Source organism: Mustela putorius, unplaced genomic scaffold (assembly GCF_011764305.1).
Source record: "Mustela putorius furo isolate JIRA1106 unplaced genomic scaffold, ASM1176430v1.1 tig00000139_pilon_pilon_pilon, whole genome shotgun sequence".
Classification (NCBI taxonomy): Eukaryota; Metazoa; Chordata; class Mammalia; order Carnivora; family Mustelidae; genus Mustela; species Mustela putorius.
The window spans coordinates 11202084-11216634 of NW_025421293.1; the positions used below are offsets into that span (position 1 = coordinate 11202084).

General features: G+C 48.6%; 1 protein-coding gene across 1 annotated transcript in view; it reads right to left on the bottom strand.

The window, feature by feature from the left end:
- Positions 1-8452: 8452 nt before the first annotated feature.
- The window catches only part of ZNF12 (zinc finger protein 12), a 33988-nt gene continuing 27889 nt past the window's right edge, over positions 8453-14551 (bottom strand). The window contains 2 exon segments of the mRNA XM_045075142.1: positions 8453-10386; positions 10389-12191. Of these exon segments, the coding sequence (XP_044931077.1) occupies positions 10316-10386; positions 10389-12191 (1874 nt within the window). The 3' untranslated portion in view covers positions 8453-10315.

Consider the following 14551-nt stretch of genomic DNA (forward strand, 5'->3'; position numbering starts at 1 on the left):
GGTGGTGCTTGGGACATGGGTGTTCACTCTCTTTTTCTTTACAGAGCTCTGATCAATGCTAACCGTTTTTGGAAAAGCACTGTTTTTTGGCATATATAGTGATGCCCGTTGTTACTGATCTGCACATCAATAAAAAAGCCGAACAATTGCCTTAAATAAAAAAGTATGTGTCTTGGGGCGCCTGGGTGGCTCAGTGGGTTAAGCCGCTGCCTTCGGCTCAGGTCATGATCTCAGGGTCCTGGGATCGAGTCCCGCATTGGGCTCTCTGCTCAGCAGGGAGCCTGCTTCCTCCTCTCTCTCTGCCTGCCTCTCTGCCTACTTGTGATCTCTCTCTGTCAAATAAATAAATAAAATCTTAAAAAAAAAAAAAGTATGTGTCTTGGGCTTGGCTGATTTAATGAACACATGTTCATCGAGTGTGCAGGGGCAGGGGTGTGGCTCTTTGCAGGCAGAGGTGCTTGTCCCGCTGCAGACAGCGCCGTGTGTAGAAAATACCCTTCTCTTCCCACTCCTGGGGGGATTTGCAGGGCACCTGCCGAGGCTCGGCGGCTGGAGTCCCCATGGGAGGAAGAGCAGGCTCCAGGGACTGTGCCCTGGTCCTTGCTCCCCTCGAAGCAGGCTGGCAGCTGCTGTCACATCTCCCTTGGTAGAGGGCCTTGATGGGGCCTGTGCTCCCTCCTTGCCAGACACTGTTTGGTGTTGGCGGGATGACCAGACACTGAAGTATTCCGGGTGATCTGGGGGAAGGTTTTGTCATCAATACAGAATCAGGACCAGAATGGCATTGTCCGTGTGGATGCCTGTTGATGGCATCTTGTGACTCGGGGCTGGTTGTCAGGATGGTGATCTGAGGGAAGGTCGGTCCCAAGGGCAGGGAGCATGGAGAGTGGTCTCTGTACCGGGAAGACTGAGGTCTTCAATCTCCCTTTGAGTTTACACCTGTTGGAGTTGGGATTTTTCTGTTGCTGGGAGCTATAAGACATCTTAATGTTGCAAATATATATATAAATACACACACACACACACACAGTGTGTGTCTATATATACATGTATATATATGTAGTATATATCTTACTCTATAAGCCAAAGTGGTAGACACTAGAACTTGGGAGCAAGAATGATTTCATTCAAGAAAATGATTCAGTGACTGCTTTCTCCCCTGTACAGTTCCATGCCTTGATGAAATAATGCTATTTCTTGTTGGAAAGAAATAGAGCACAGGAGGGACGCCTGGGTGGCTCAGTTGGTTAAGCAGCTGCCTTCGGCTCAGGTCATGATCCCAGCGTCCTGGGATCGAGTCCCACATCGGGCTCCTTGCTCCACGGGGAGCCTGCTTCTCCCTCTGACTCTGCCTGCCACTCTGTCTGCCTGTGCTCACTCTCTCTCTCTGACTAAATAAATAAAATCTTAAAAAAAAAAAAAAAAGAAATAGAGCACAGGAAATGTCATTTTGCAACCCAGTTACATATTAAATATTCTTTATGTGAAATTTACTTATTTATTTGTTCTTATTTATTTATTTATTCCTTTCATTTATCTTTCCCACTTTTTTTTCTCGACAAGATGTGGTTTGATGCATTTGATTTTTATTTTCTTCCTGAGTTGTTGTCTTTACGCCACTGAATTAATCTTTCTGTCCCTGACTTAAAGTACTGTCTTTATTGTAGATTTAATTACCATTTGCAGTGGCTTCGCTTTTTGTCCGCTCAGCCTCTTCCCCACATCCTTCCAGAAAGGGAAGCTGATCCCTCCAGGGCTGGCACATTCCCTGGCAGGCCAGTCACAGCACCACCCTTGGGGCACCGTTCGTTGTTCCTGGGAGGGACACTTAATCTAGAGGCCAGTGAGAGTCCAGGGGGTTCCAGCCAGGGCTTCTGGTGGGCGTCACAGAGCAGTGGTTGGCTGGTTTGGCTCGCAGAGCTGCTGGCAGCTTGGTTATCCGAGTTTTCTCCTGTTTGCAGTCAGTCCTGACTCACGGCTTGTAAGTACTCTGATTCTGGGTTTGTTTTCTGTTTTACTGACCTGTACTTGTACTGAACAAGATCACGTTTTCATTGGTCCTTTTATTTATTTTTTAAGATTTTATGTATTTGAGAGAAAGCTCACAAGCAGGGGGAGCCGCAGAGGGAGAGGGAGCTAAGCAGGGAGCCTAATGGAGGACTCGATCCCAGAACCCTGGGATCGTGAACTGAGCTGAAGGCAGAGGCTCAACCATCTGAGCCACCCAGGCGCCCAGAAAACTGGACATTTTAAATATAAGTGGCAACTCTGGAAATTAGATTCTCCCCACCCCCAGGGTTTTTGGAGGGTTTGGTGGGCTTTTTTTTTTTTTTTTAAAGATTTTATTTATTTATTTGACAGAGATCACAAGCAGGCAGAGAGAGGAGGAAGCAGGCTCCCTGCTGAGCAGAGAGCCTGATGCGGGACTTGATCCCAGGACCCCGAGATCATGACCTGAGCTGAAGGCGGAGGCTCAACCCACACAGAGCCACCCAGGCACCCTGGTGGGTTTTTTAATTTTTAAATTTTTATTTATTTATTTATTTGACAGAGAGAGATCACAAGCAGGCAGAGAGAGAGGAGGAAGCAGGCTCCCTGCCGAGCGGAGAGCCCGATGCGGGGCTCGATCCCAGGACCCCGAGATCATGATCTGAGCCGAAGGCAGCGGCTCAATCCACTGAGCCACCCAGGCGCCCCACCCTAGTGGGTTCTTAAATGTGCTTTCTAAATGGCGTTTTCTGTTTCAGTAGGTGTGTCATCTTTGTCACATGCAGCCACTGGATGCGTTGTTCCATTAACTCAGGGATTAGGTGTGTTTTGCCAGATTCTCCTTAAACATCAGGAGCTGAAAAAAGGTTTAAAGGTGGGGGAAGAAAAAGAGGAAAAATAACTCCCCATCTCTGCAGACCTTCAGCGCTTAGCCAAGCTTGTTCCTGTCCTGCCCTAGCCTTCACATCTTTTCTGTGGAGCCTGGAGGCCCATCCAAGGTGAACGTGTCCAGATGTCTCTAAGCGTGTGTCCACCCTAGGCACAGGTGATTTCCTGGCACGCATGGAAGCTTCTAGAAGCTTATGCCCACACAGCTCTCCTTTTCAGCCTCCTCCTTCCCAGGTGTGTCAGTCTGCCGCTCACCATGACAGCCATTCCTGGCCCCTGCTGGCTTATAGCCAGGACCTGGGTCTTTGCGTGCTTGTGGCATAAGCGGTCTGGGAAGCTGCACAGACCAGTGACTGACGGGAGTCCAGGAGACAAGGGGAAGCCGCACAGCCCTCCTCCAGACAGCGGTCCAGCCAGGACACCCACTCTGCAGCTGAGAACAAGGTCTGTCACTCGGCCCCGGCCCAGGGACTTGCCTGCACCGCCCGTCACCGCGTGGCAGCTGATCTGAGGTGTGTGGGGTGGGGTGGGGGGTGGCAGGTGTAAGTTGGGAGCTCTGCGGCTGCACAGCGTGCCTCCCTCACCATGCCTCCCCTGCTTTGGACAACAGTCCCGAGACCTGCAGAGGTCACCCATCTCATCAGTTGTTTCTACCAGCGGCAGGGGGCGGGGGGGGGGGCCGAACCCGAACCCTCCGTGTCCCGCCTCTGCCACTGTCAGTTCTTGAGCACGTCCCACTGACCAGTGTCCTGTGCTGTGAGCGCTCCTGAGCAGCCCTGGTGCCATCTGGTGGAGAAGAATATTTAGAAATCAAGATCTGAGCGCATACTTTCCTAAAGATAAAAATACGACATGCTTTTGTGAGAACTTAAAATTTGCAAACTGTGCTAGTATTTTTTGTTAGGATTGCTGTGGATTCTGCGAGATCTCTGGTTACGTTACAGAAGTCTCGAGTGGGCCGCCCTCTCTCTCCCCACGACATACTGTCGGCTTGGCTTGTAGCAGAAGCATGAGGTTTGAGAGGGACACAGTCATTGCAGTTTCTATTAGAAGAAATGATGGCACTTCACTTTTTGTTGGCGAATTCTGTATCCGTGTCTGACCAGCTGCCAGGATAGAAGATTGCTATCTCCTGTACAATTCCAGTCTAACAGCTGGTCCCCGGGAGGTAGGGTAGCCCCTTCCAGGTGGTTCTCCAGAGGGAAAGGGTCCCCTTTATCCAGTTGCTTCTCTGTCCCCCAGAAAGGAGTCAGCAAGAGACCGTCGTGGGCCACATTTGGCCCCTGCCTCTTTCATACGGCGTGGATGCCACAAATGGACTCACATTTGCAAGTAGTTTTTTAAAAAAGATCAAGAGTATTTTATAGCTTATGAAATTCAATGAGACTGAAATTTGTGTCCCATGTCAGGTTTATTGGGACAGTTCCCACTAGAGGCAGGGCTGAGCGGTGGCAGAGGCTGTGCCCACGAAGCCCGAAGTGCTCCCAGCTGGCCCCTCCCAGGGCCCATTGGCCAAGCCCAGCCCTCAAGTGTGTTGTTCTTGTTCTCAGGGTAGAAGCTGGCTTGGCACCATGGTTCTTTCACAGCCAAAGGAGGGAGAAAGGCAGTGAAGGAGACAGTCCTTCTAGAATGGGACTCAGAAGATGACACATCACCCTACTCACGCCCCGTGGACCTAACCTCAGCTAGTCGAAGCTGGAGGTCAGAGCTGCCATGGGGTGCCGGCTGGCACTGGAGGGAAGGGGGCACTGGTGCCCGGAGCAGCGCAGGCTGGCCCACTCGGTGAGTTCTGCAAGGCCACTCGTGTCCTCCCCGGGGTGGGAGTGGAATCCCTGTCCCAGGACGGATGGTTCAAAGCACAGTGACCAGGGCGCCTGGCTGGCTCAGTCAGTAAAGCATGTGCCTCTTGATCTCAGGGCTGTGAGCTCAAGTCCCATGCTGGGGTCGGAGCGTTCTTTAAAAAATAATTTTTGGGGGGCACCTGGGTGGCTCAGTGGGTTAAAGCCTCTTTGGCTCAGGTCACAATTCCAGGGAACTGGGATCGAGCCCCACGTCGGGCTCTCTGCTAGGCAGGGAGCCTGCTTCCCTTCCTCTCTCTGCCTACTTGTGATCTCTGTCAAATAAATAGATAAAATCTTTAAGTAATTTCTTAAAAGTACAGAATAACCAACTAATGGAGCAGCTACAACCATTTACAGCAAGTTGGCTTGGGGTGAAGTTGCCAAAAAGGACAGAGACATCATTTAGGTACCTGGGCTCCGAAACTCCAGCTAAAACTGAACAGCATAAAACGCCAAGGATTTTTATTTCTGTCGTTTAATTTTTGTGTAATTTTTCTGGAGTCCTGGGGAACCGTGTGGATCATACCACTCAGTTCAAAACATTTTCAGTACCGGTTTCGGCCTGGAAACCGTTCTTGACCTGGTTCTTCTCTTCATCCCAAACCCCGATTCCACGCGCTTCCCATCGACAGCCATTCACGCGTGTGCGACCGCGAGCCCATTCCCCTGGAGCCTGTGTGGGGGTGGCAGGTCATGAAAACGGATACAAGGATTTAGTTTCATGAAGTCTCATTCCATTTTTTGAAATTCTTCCTTATGCTTTATCAGACGAGCTACATGCAGATACAGGCTCCGCGCCGCGCCGCTGGACAGCACGCACCCCACGGCTTCATCTGCGTTTCGCTCGCCTCTTCCCGGACCTAGACGGTCCCGCACTTCGTGCTGACAGCATTGCTCTGTGCACACGTCTACGTGTGTACAGAATGTCTCTGGGACACAAAAGCACATCAGCAGTACCACTCCACAAGGCACACACATGAATTTTTTAAAAGGTATCTCCAGGTCAGTTTACCCATTTCCACACTGATGGTACACGCCGCTGTCATTAGTGTAAGGGGTACTTCACTGGTTCACAAATGTATTTCTGGTGACAGAGGAGTCTAAGCACTGCCCTTTCTTGCTACTTTGCTGGATATCCATCCTCACGTATTTTTTAAAAAATATTTTATTTATTTATTTGGCAGAGATCACAAGTAGGCAGAGAGGCAGGCAGAGAGAGAGAGAGGGGGAAGCAGGCTCCCTGCTGAGCAGAGAGCCCGATGCGGGGCTCGATCCCAGGACCCTGAGATCATGACCTGAGCCAAAGGCAGAGGCTTAACCCACTGAGCCACCCAGGCGCCCCTCCTCATATATTCTAATTATTGGTCTTTAAGTTAAATAATTTTGCTTTATAGACAGATTTTTCTGCACCTTTGCATTTGGAATCACAAAAGCCCCTTTTAATCTCATCCTTAATTTGGAAAAGATTTTTTTATTCTTTATAAACATCTATTTTTATCTCCAGGGGTACAGGTCTGTGAATCGCCAGGTTTACACACTTCCCAGCATGGAGAAGTTTTTCATTCATGATTTTCTTCCTATCCTACGTTAAGAACCCCAGGATACGGGTAGGATGTCTGTGGTGTTCTGCTCTCAGTGTTTCACTTTCTACATACATCTTCTCGTTTCTCTCGGTCTGGCGCCCCAGGCCAACCACTCCTCTCCTCACACTGCCCACTGACTGGTTTTATGGCTGGGCTCCCGCCCCGTCCCCTACCTTGGAGTAACTGTTCCCGCTTCATATAACCAATATACCTTTCTGTAAGGATGTCTTGTAAGACAATTCTGAAATCTGGGTTTCTACATCCCATTAAGGTTGCCAGTTGTGGAGATGTCTGGTGTGCTCTTAGTGACTCCTTCTGTGTTGGTTTTTCCCAGCATTTTCACATGAATTCTGCAAATCAAGGACAGTACGGGGAGCAGCAGAAGGTCTAATCCCTAGTTCCTGCTCCTCAGGATGCCTTCCGCAGACCCATGTACAAGAGAAAGCCCGCCCCCGGCTGGGAGGAACCCCCTTCCTGATGGACCCTCTCCTCTCGGCATGTTAATCCACCACTGAAGGGTCCGCCTCCATCCAGAAACCCGTGTCTACTTACTGTAGGGACTTGGCCGTGGCGTGAGAAGAGGCCGCTCCGGGCAGGGAGCCCCCCGCCCCCTCAGATGGATGGAGCCTCCACCAGCTGTTGCATGAAGACGCCGTGCTGGGCCAGAAGGTGCTGGGGACACGACCGGGCAGGGCAGGAGAGTGGAGGAGATTCCAAGCCCCAGGTTCCCCAGCGGCTGCCTCTCCAGTGGCTCTGGCTGCTCACACCGCCCCCAGCAGCCCCCCACTGCAGCCCCCCGCCCCACAAGCTGCTCTTTTATGGCAGCCCGAGGGTTGGGCTCTGTCCGTTGGGCTGGAGTCAGCAGCCCATGCTAGGTCATCAGTTTGGCAAGAATCCTAGGCTTTAAGTTCAGGGAAGGGAAAAGCGATTTATCTGTGATGTAGTTATCTCCGTGATGAGAAGGAAAAGGACTTCGCTTGTTCTATTTGCAGGCACTCTAAAGTGGGTCATTCTTGGGGCTGTAGTCGTGGCGGCTGGGGGGGGAGGGGGAGCTGGTGGCACAGCGTGGCCAGGCACATGGCCACAGAAGAGTAGCTCTGGGGTCTCTGAGAAGATGGGGTCCTGGTGCTGGCAGTCTTTGATTTGACCTATCTGAAGCTGCTTCACTGACAAGACAGAAAAATCTGTGGGAATCTCACGTGTCCACTGGCCAGGAAGGGTCTTCCTTCCCCTCAGCCCTGGAAAACGCCTCTCAGAGTTCATGAGGTCCCTGTGTGTGAGGCACACGGACTCCTGCTCTGCCCCAGTCCACGTGTGGTCCTCGCTATGGGACGGATGCAGATGTCCCTCTAGTGCTCTGCCTCAGAGACTCAGGCCTGGGTATCTTACACGCTTGCCAGGAACAGTTAGAAATTTTTTGAACACTGTATTCCATCAAATTTAAGACAAACCATTATTTTAAGTGCCTCTAGGGAAGAAGAAAAACAGGGTCATTAAAGCAGCAGCAGCCACTGAGCCCGCACAGAGATGTGACACGAAAACACTGACACATTCGCCGTGATGAATAAACCTCGTTACTACGTCATCAGGGATGCAGCTCGGGACCAGCTCTGTGCACCAGGCCCTTGCGTGCATGGCTCCGTGAGGAAGAATGTGTTATACCACGTTCACTTTTTAAATATTTTACTTAAAATGCATACTGTGTATTTAAGCTATGAGGAAGCTCTGTGCACCAGGCCCTTGAGTGCATGGCTCCGTGAGGAAGAATGTGTTACACCACGTCCACTTTTTAAATATTTTACTTAAAATGCATACTGTGTATTTAAGCTATGAGGACAAACTGGGAAATCTTTGTAGATATTTCAACAAATATACCATGAATATATTTTCCTACACCAATATACACGATCTACCAGCTTTTCCATCCCAGTTATGTAGCAAACGCACAGTGTGCTAAAGAATATGTGCTGAGCAACAAAAACCGGTGTCACAAATGATCCCAACACATGAAAAATATGGCATTTCACCTCCATGTGCAGGGCTGGCATTCACATACAGGCTATCAGGCTGACCACTGGAAAGCAAAGGTCCTTACCGCCACACCATATACTGTGAACCAGCAGCGGAGCGATGATCCGTGAATAACATAAATCAACCTAAACAAGATTTAATGTCATGCATTGTAAAAAGGAAGGCGTATCTGACATCATTATTGGGCTCTAAGGGTTCTTCTGTCAATGATGTAACCATTTGAGGAAACATACACATTTAATTGTTTGAAGTTGGTTTGTAGTGCTCAAACTATTTACATCAAAATTTACAGAAAATAAGACCAATCTCTATCCGTACTTCTAAACTGGCGATTTACCTCAAGTCCTTCTCAACTGCATAATTCCTACAAAGGTACAGCTCTGTGTCTTCAGCTGCCCGTAACACAGCAGCCTAAACCAACTGGCTCCAAAGTAAATTTCGTCTACAACCGAAGCAGCAGTCCAGGGGCCGAGGAGCCGCGCGGCTGGGCAGGTCAGGGTTCTGCCATGACCGGGTCCCCAGATCTCCCCGTCCTTCTGCTCTGCCACACTTAGACTCTAATTCTGTGCTGAAGGGCACAGCCGGGCATCACACGCAGCAACGGCAACGGTCCACAACAGATGCTTCACCCTGCACGGTTCTTTCCTGGAATCTTCAAGGGAACCTTTTCCAGAAATAACCTGTCAGATATCTCCTGTTTATCTGCACAGAGCTGGGTCCTTCGACCATTCTAAACCAATTGCTGGCAGTGAGAAAGGGATTATCATTATTAGTTGAAACTAGTCAGGAACTCCCCCCCATTCCACGAGGAGAAATGGAGCCCCAAATTCTGCTAGCGAACAGTAAGGAGTGACCAGGGTCACTCAGCATCGTCTGCCACAAACCCATAGGAAGAGGTCGTTCAGAAGGAATAGAGCACGATATTTAAAAATACTATCCTATCAAATAAAAATACAGAAAATTCCTAAGTTACATAGTATGTATGTTCTCCACACTTATGTCAGCATCCAAATAAAACAGATGGAAAAAACTGATACAAATGGAAATACCTTAAGTACTTAAATATTTAAAGTAAATATAATTATAGAGTACAATGAATACTACAGGTGCTTCATACTACTGGAAATGTCTGGCATTAACAACTTAAAGTTATCTATGCACTTCTCTATTGTATGTGTGAATTTCTAACTCTTGCTGACTCAGATACAGCTGAACACGTTATAAAAAACACTGGCTTCTTTACAGAAGACTCTGTTCGTTAACAGCGATCAAAAACATTTAAAAATGCCAGGCAAGTGTACGAGAAGCAGTGTACTTGAGACTATCAGATGTCAGCATGGTGACCGTTTCAGGGTATTGGGATACGAACACGGTGGAGCTTAAAATGGATAATCTTACTGCATCTTCCGAATTATTCTAATAAGGATACAGTGGCTTTCCAAACAGGATTCAAACTGAACATACACTTCCTGTAATGCAGCACCCTAAAAAGCAAGCACAGAGACTGAAAACCCCTCAGAAACCTAAGCCCTACATGCCCAGGAGCCGCTCCCGTGTGAGTGTGAGGTTGCTACGCTGTGGTCCGGATCGCTGTCGCCGCTTTCACAGCTTCTATTTACACAAGTATCTTTATCGTCTGTATTTTTGTTTTCAAGAAGCTTGATACTACGTCAGAAACGTAACATTTAATACGGATAATTTCCAAAGGAGTAGGTTTCCCGCCTTCTTTAAAACAGAGAGATTTTTTCCCTTGGTATGAATTCCCTGATGTGTAAAACAGTCTGAGTCCACGGTGAAATGCATACTCGTTCTGAATGCTTACGAACGTTGATCCCTGTAGAGTCTGGAATCCAACAAGTGCTGTGGTCTTGTTACAGTTGTGGTTCCTACCCTGTGAACTTTCAGGCCTCGAGTCTGACTAACACAAAGCCTTGAGCACAACACCCGTGTGAGCGCTGACGCACGTCAGCAGGCATCTCCCACTTACCACACGGAAAGGTTCTCTGACTTCAGAGAAGCCTCCCCACATCCAGAACACTCACATTCCCTCTCCTGTGAATCCTCTGATGGCTATTGAAGGCTGATTTGTGGTAGAATTTCTTCCCACACTCGTTACATTCGTAGGGCTTCTCTCCGGAGTGAGTCCTGTAGTGAACAGTGAGGTAGGACATCCGAGAGAAGGCTTTTCCACATTCGTTACATTCAAAGGGCTTCTCTCCCGAATGGATCCGGTGGTGGATGGTGAGATAGGACATCTGAGAGAAGAACTTCCCACACTCGTAACACTCGTAGGCTTTCTCTCCTGTATGTGTCCTCTGATGTCTATTAAGGGCTGAATTCTGGCAGAAGGTTTTCCCACACTCGTTACATTCATAGGGCTTCTCTCCTGAATGAATTCGATGGTGTATGGTGAGGTATGACATCTGAGAGAAGAACTTTCCACATATGTAACATTCGTAGGGCTTCTCTCCTTTATGTATCCTCCGATGTCGGCAAAGGGCTGAGTTCTGGTAAAAGGTCTTTCCACACTCGTTACATTCGTAGGGTTTCACTCCTGAATGGGTTCTGTGGTGTATAGTGAGGTACGACAGCTGAGAGAAGAGTTTTCCACACTCGGTACATTCGTATGGTTTCTCTCCGGTGTGCACTCGCTGATGTCTCATGAGAGCCGAGTTCAGGTAGAAGGTTTTCCCACACTCGTTACACTCATAGGGCTTCTCTCCCGAATGCGTCCTGTAGTGTACAGTGAGATAGGACAACCGCGAGAAGAATTTCCCGCACTCGTTACATTCGTAGGGCTTCTCTCCAGTGTGGGTCCTCTGATGTGTGGTGAGTGTAGACTTGCGGCAGAAGCACTTCCCACACTCGTTACACTTGTAGAGTTTCACGCCCGTGTGGATTTTCTGATGGTCGTTAAGTGCGGACTTCTGGGAGAAGGTTTTTCCACAGTCGTGACAAACGTAGGGTCTCTCTCCTGAATGCGTTCTCTGGTGTTGTGTGAGGTGTGTCTTCTGGCAGAAGGATTTCCCACAGTAACTACATTCATAGGGCTTCTCTCCTGAGTGAGTTCTCTGATGCTGAATGAGGTGTAACTTCTGGTAGAAGGTTTTCCCACATTCGTTACATTCGTAGGGCTTCTCCCCGGTGTGTGTGCGCTGATGGACAGTGAGGGTTCCCTTCTGGCAGAAGGATTTCCCACACTGATTACATTCATAAGGTTTCTCTCCTGTGTGAGTCCTCTGATGGATGATGAACTTTGACTTCTTACAGAAGGATTTCCCGCACGCGTTGCATTCATAGGGCTTCAGCTCCATGTGAGACCTCTCGTGTACGCGGAGGTTGGACATTTGCAGAAAGGCTATTTCAGATTCATTCCACTTATAGGGCTTCTCCTCCATGTGATTAACAAAAACTGTATCCTTCTGAAAGGCTTTCTGGCATTCAATATATTCAAAGGGTTTCTCCAAAATATTAATGTTGTGATAAATACTTTCTTCATTTAGACTATAAGCGTCCCCATTTTGATTAAATTCGTAAGACTCATCTCCCGGATGAGTTTTCTCAAGTTTAATCTGGGGAAGTGGTTTCCCACATGCACTACATTCATCAGGCTTCATTCTTGCATAGCTGCCATCACTACTAATATATTCTGAAATAGATTTCAAACTCTTTTCACACGAGTCACATTTATAGGACATTTTTCTTGAAGGAATGGGATTCGTTTCCGCATTAGAAGTCTTACCAAGAACATTACCTCTCTCTTCAATCAGGGTTTTGTTGTTGGATACGGCTTGTCTTGAATATTTGCTTTCATTTTCCTGGACTCTCTCTCCCAGAACGTCAGCTTTCCAGACATCTCCTAAAAAAAAGGCAAAATAAACAAAGTTTTGTATCTCTTCCCATGTAAGTTACGGAAGACGGCTTACATGCAAGCGTTTCATTTTAGCATAGATGCTAGCTGCATGGATAGATGAAAATAATTCCCAGTGTGCTTCTTTCCTGTACAGTTATGGTTTGAAATAAACACATACAAGCATGCACGCGCACGCACACACACACACTGACACACCTCTGAGGTGAGGAAAGGGGAAAAACACAAGCACCTTTGATCTTTGCTACTTTATAAGATTTTGTTCCAACTGGGCATAGATGGTAAGATGTAAAAACACAGAGCAACGATGGGAAGACAAGGGACACTGGATGAACAGAAGGGCAGCTGATAGGCAGACATGGACGGATTCACACCAGATGGGGTGAATGAAGGGCCCCAAGGAGCAGAGCCAGGTGAGGAAGGGTGGACAGGCCCCCCAGAGGCATCAGGCGTAGGGGAGGGACCGGCACTTTGCACCACGCCACTGCACAGCAAGCGGGAGAGACGGTCGGTCTCGGGCACCATCTCCTTTCACTGAGATTCTTGTGGCAGCACTCTAACCAGCCCAGATCCTTCCAAACCATTCTGCCCAGATTCTGCACAACAGGGTCAAATCCACTTGCACCCAAACCTTCTTCTGTTTGGAGGAGCACCTGTGAGGCCAGGGTTCCCATTCCCGGTGGTTCTGTGTCATGTGTTAGGAGAGCCCCAGGAGCTCATGTCCAACATGAAGGATAAAACAGACCAGAGCGTGCCAGCCCTTCTGAAGTGTAGGATTTCATAAACCCTATGTGATGTTAGGATTTAACCTGAACTCAGTCGAACCACGGAACTCTGTTTCCATTTGGACAATACAGCAGGCGCTCTGGCTGGGTGACCTGGGGGAGTCCTTACGTCGCCCTTAGCTCACGATGACCCCCAGGTGACGCGTAGACAACGGTACCTACATTCTAGGGTCTTTATAGGTGACATAAACTCATGAAGTGCTCGGACCAGCATCTGGCACAAGACACATGTAACACAGCAACTAGTTTTCCCATTTTCAGTCTCCTGGCGATTTCCTTAAAGGAGTCTTGCCTCTGACATAGCGCGGTCACTGCATTCTGAGAACATACTTCACCACTCCTGAGTTTCATCTGGTTTCACTTTCATTTATAAACCTTAAAAATCAGATTTCCCAAGCTGCTCATTATTTTTACTTATCTTACAAGTTTTTAGATGAACCAGATGACTGTGGTTGCTGTCATCCACATCAAATGAAACTATGCTGACCTTGTCCTCCCAAAACTACAGCTCCCCTGAGTCCGCTGCCAAGACAGGACAGATAAAATGCGGGAAACATCTGACCAAAAATACTGCTCACCTAGATTCACGGTATGATTCCAAACTGGGATTATACTGATCTACAAATACTTTCTGCTCCAGGAAAACCAAGCTCTTTGTTGGGCAAAGTGTGTCACCTGATACACACGAGGGGGGCTGGGTGTGGAGGAAGAGACCAGCACTCGGCGCTACTCTGCTTTGCAGCAAGCTGGGAGACAGGGAGTCCCATGTCGGGCGCCAGGGGCTGCTTCTGAGATCGCTGGGGTGCCAGCAACGCCCAGCAAACGTTCAAACCCAAGTCTCCGCTCTTACTGCTTCATATAGTTCACCTGACCTCCAACCCCGACCTACTCAAAACCTCTCAGGGAGTCTCTGTGTTCTCAGAACAAAACCAAACCCAAAAGCTGCTTAAATCCTTTCTCACTTCAATCAGCTCCATCTCCCCTGAAAGCTGAAAATAATTACCACCCCCACCACCAACAATGACTTTAGCACACTGGTTCAGCCATGCACTGGACCATCAGCGGTCCACGTGAACATGGAGTTCTAAATTACACCATGCAATACTCCTTTCTTAACCAAATCCTGTCTCTTAGAAAGTACGACTCTATTCCCTGTTTCCTTTGAGCCCCTGAACAAAATCCGAGGTTTGCTCTTCATCTGAATCCTGTGGGTATGCTTCAGGCACCCGCGGTATAAATGGGGATGTGACCCAGGCCATGCGTAGTCAGAACCGCTTAAGGATTATTTCTCAACAGATGGACAAGAAAGTTCTGTCACCGACCTGGCTCCTCAGATACTCGGGTGCACACTACATGGTACATACCAAGGCAAGAGAGAACACACTACACACTGATTTGGGGAAGAAAAGAAGCTCAAGGGCGCCTGGGTGGCTCAGTGGGTTAAGCCTCTCCGCCTTCGGCTCAGGTCACCATCTCAGGGTCCTGGGACTGAGCCCCACACTGGGCTCTCTGCTCAGCGGGGAGCCTGCTTCTCCTCCCTCTGCCCCTCCCCACTGCTCATGT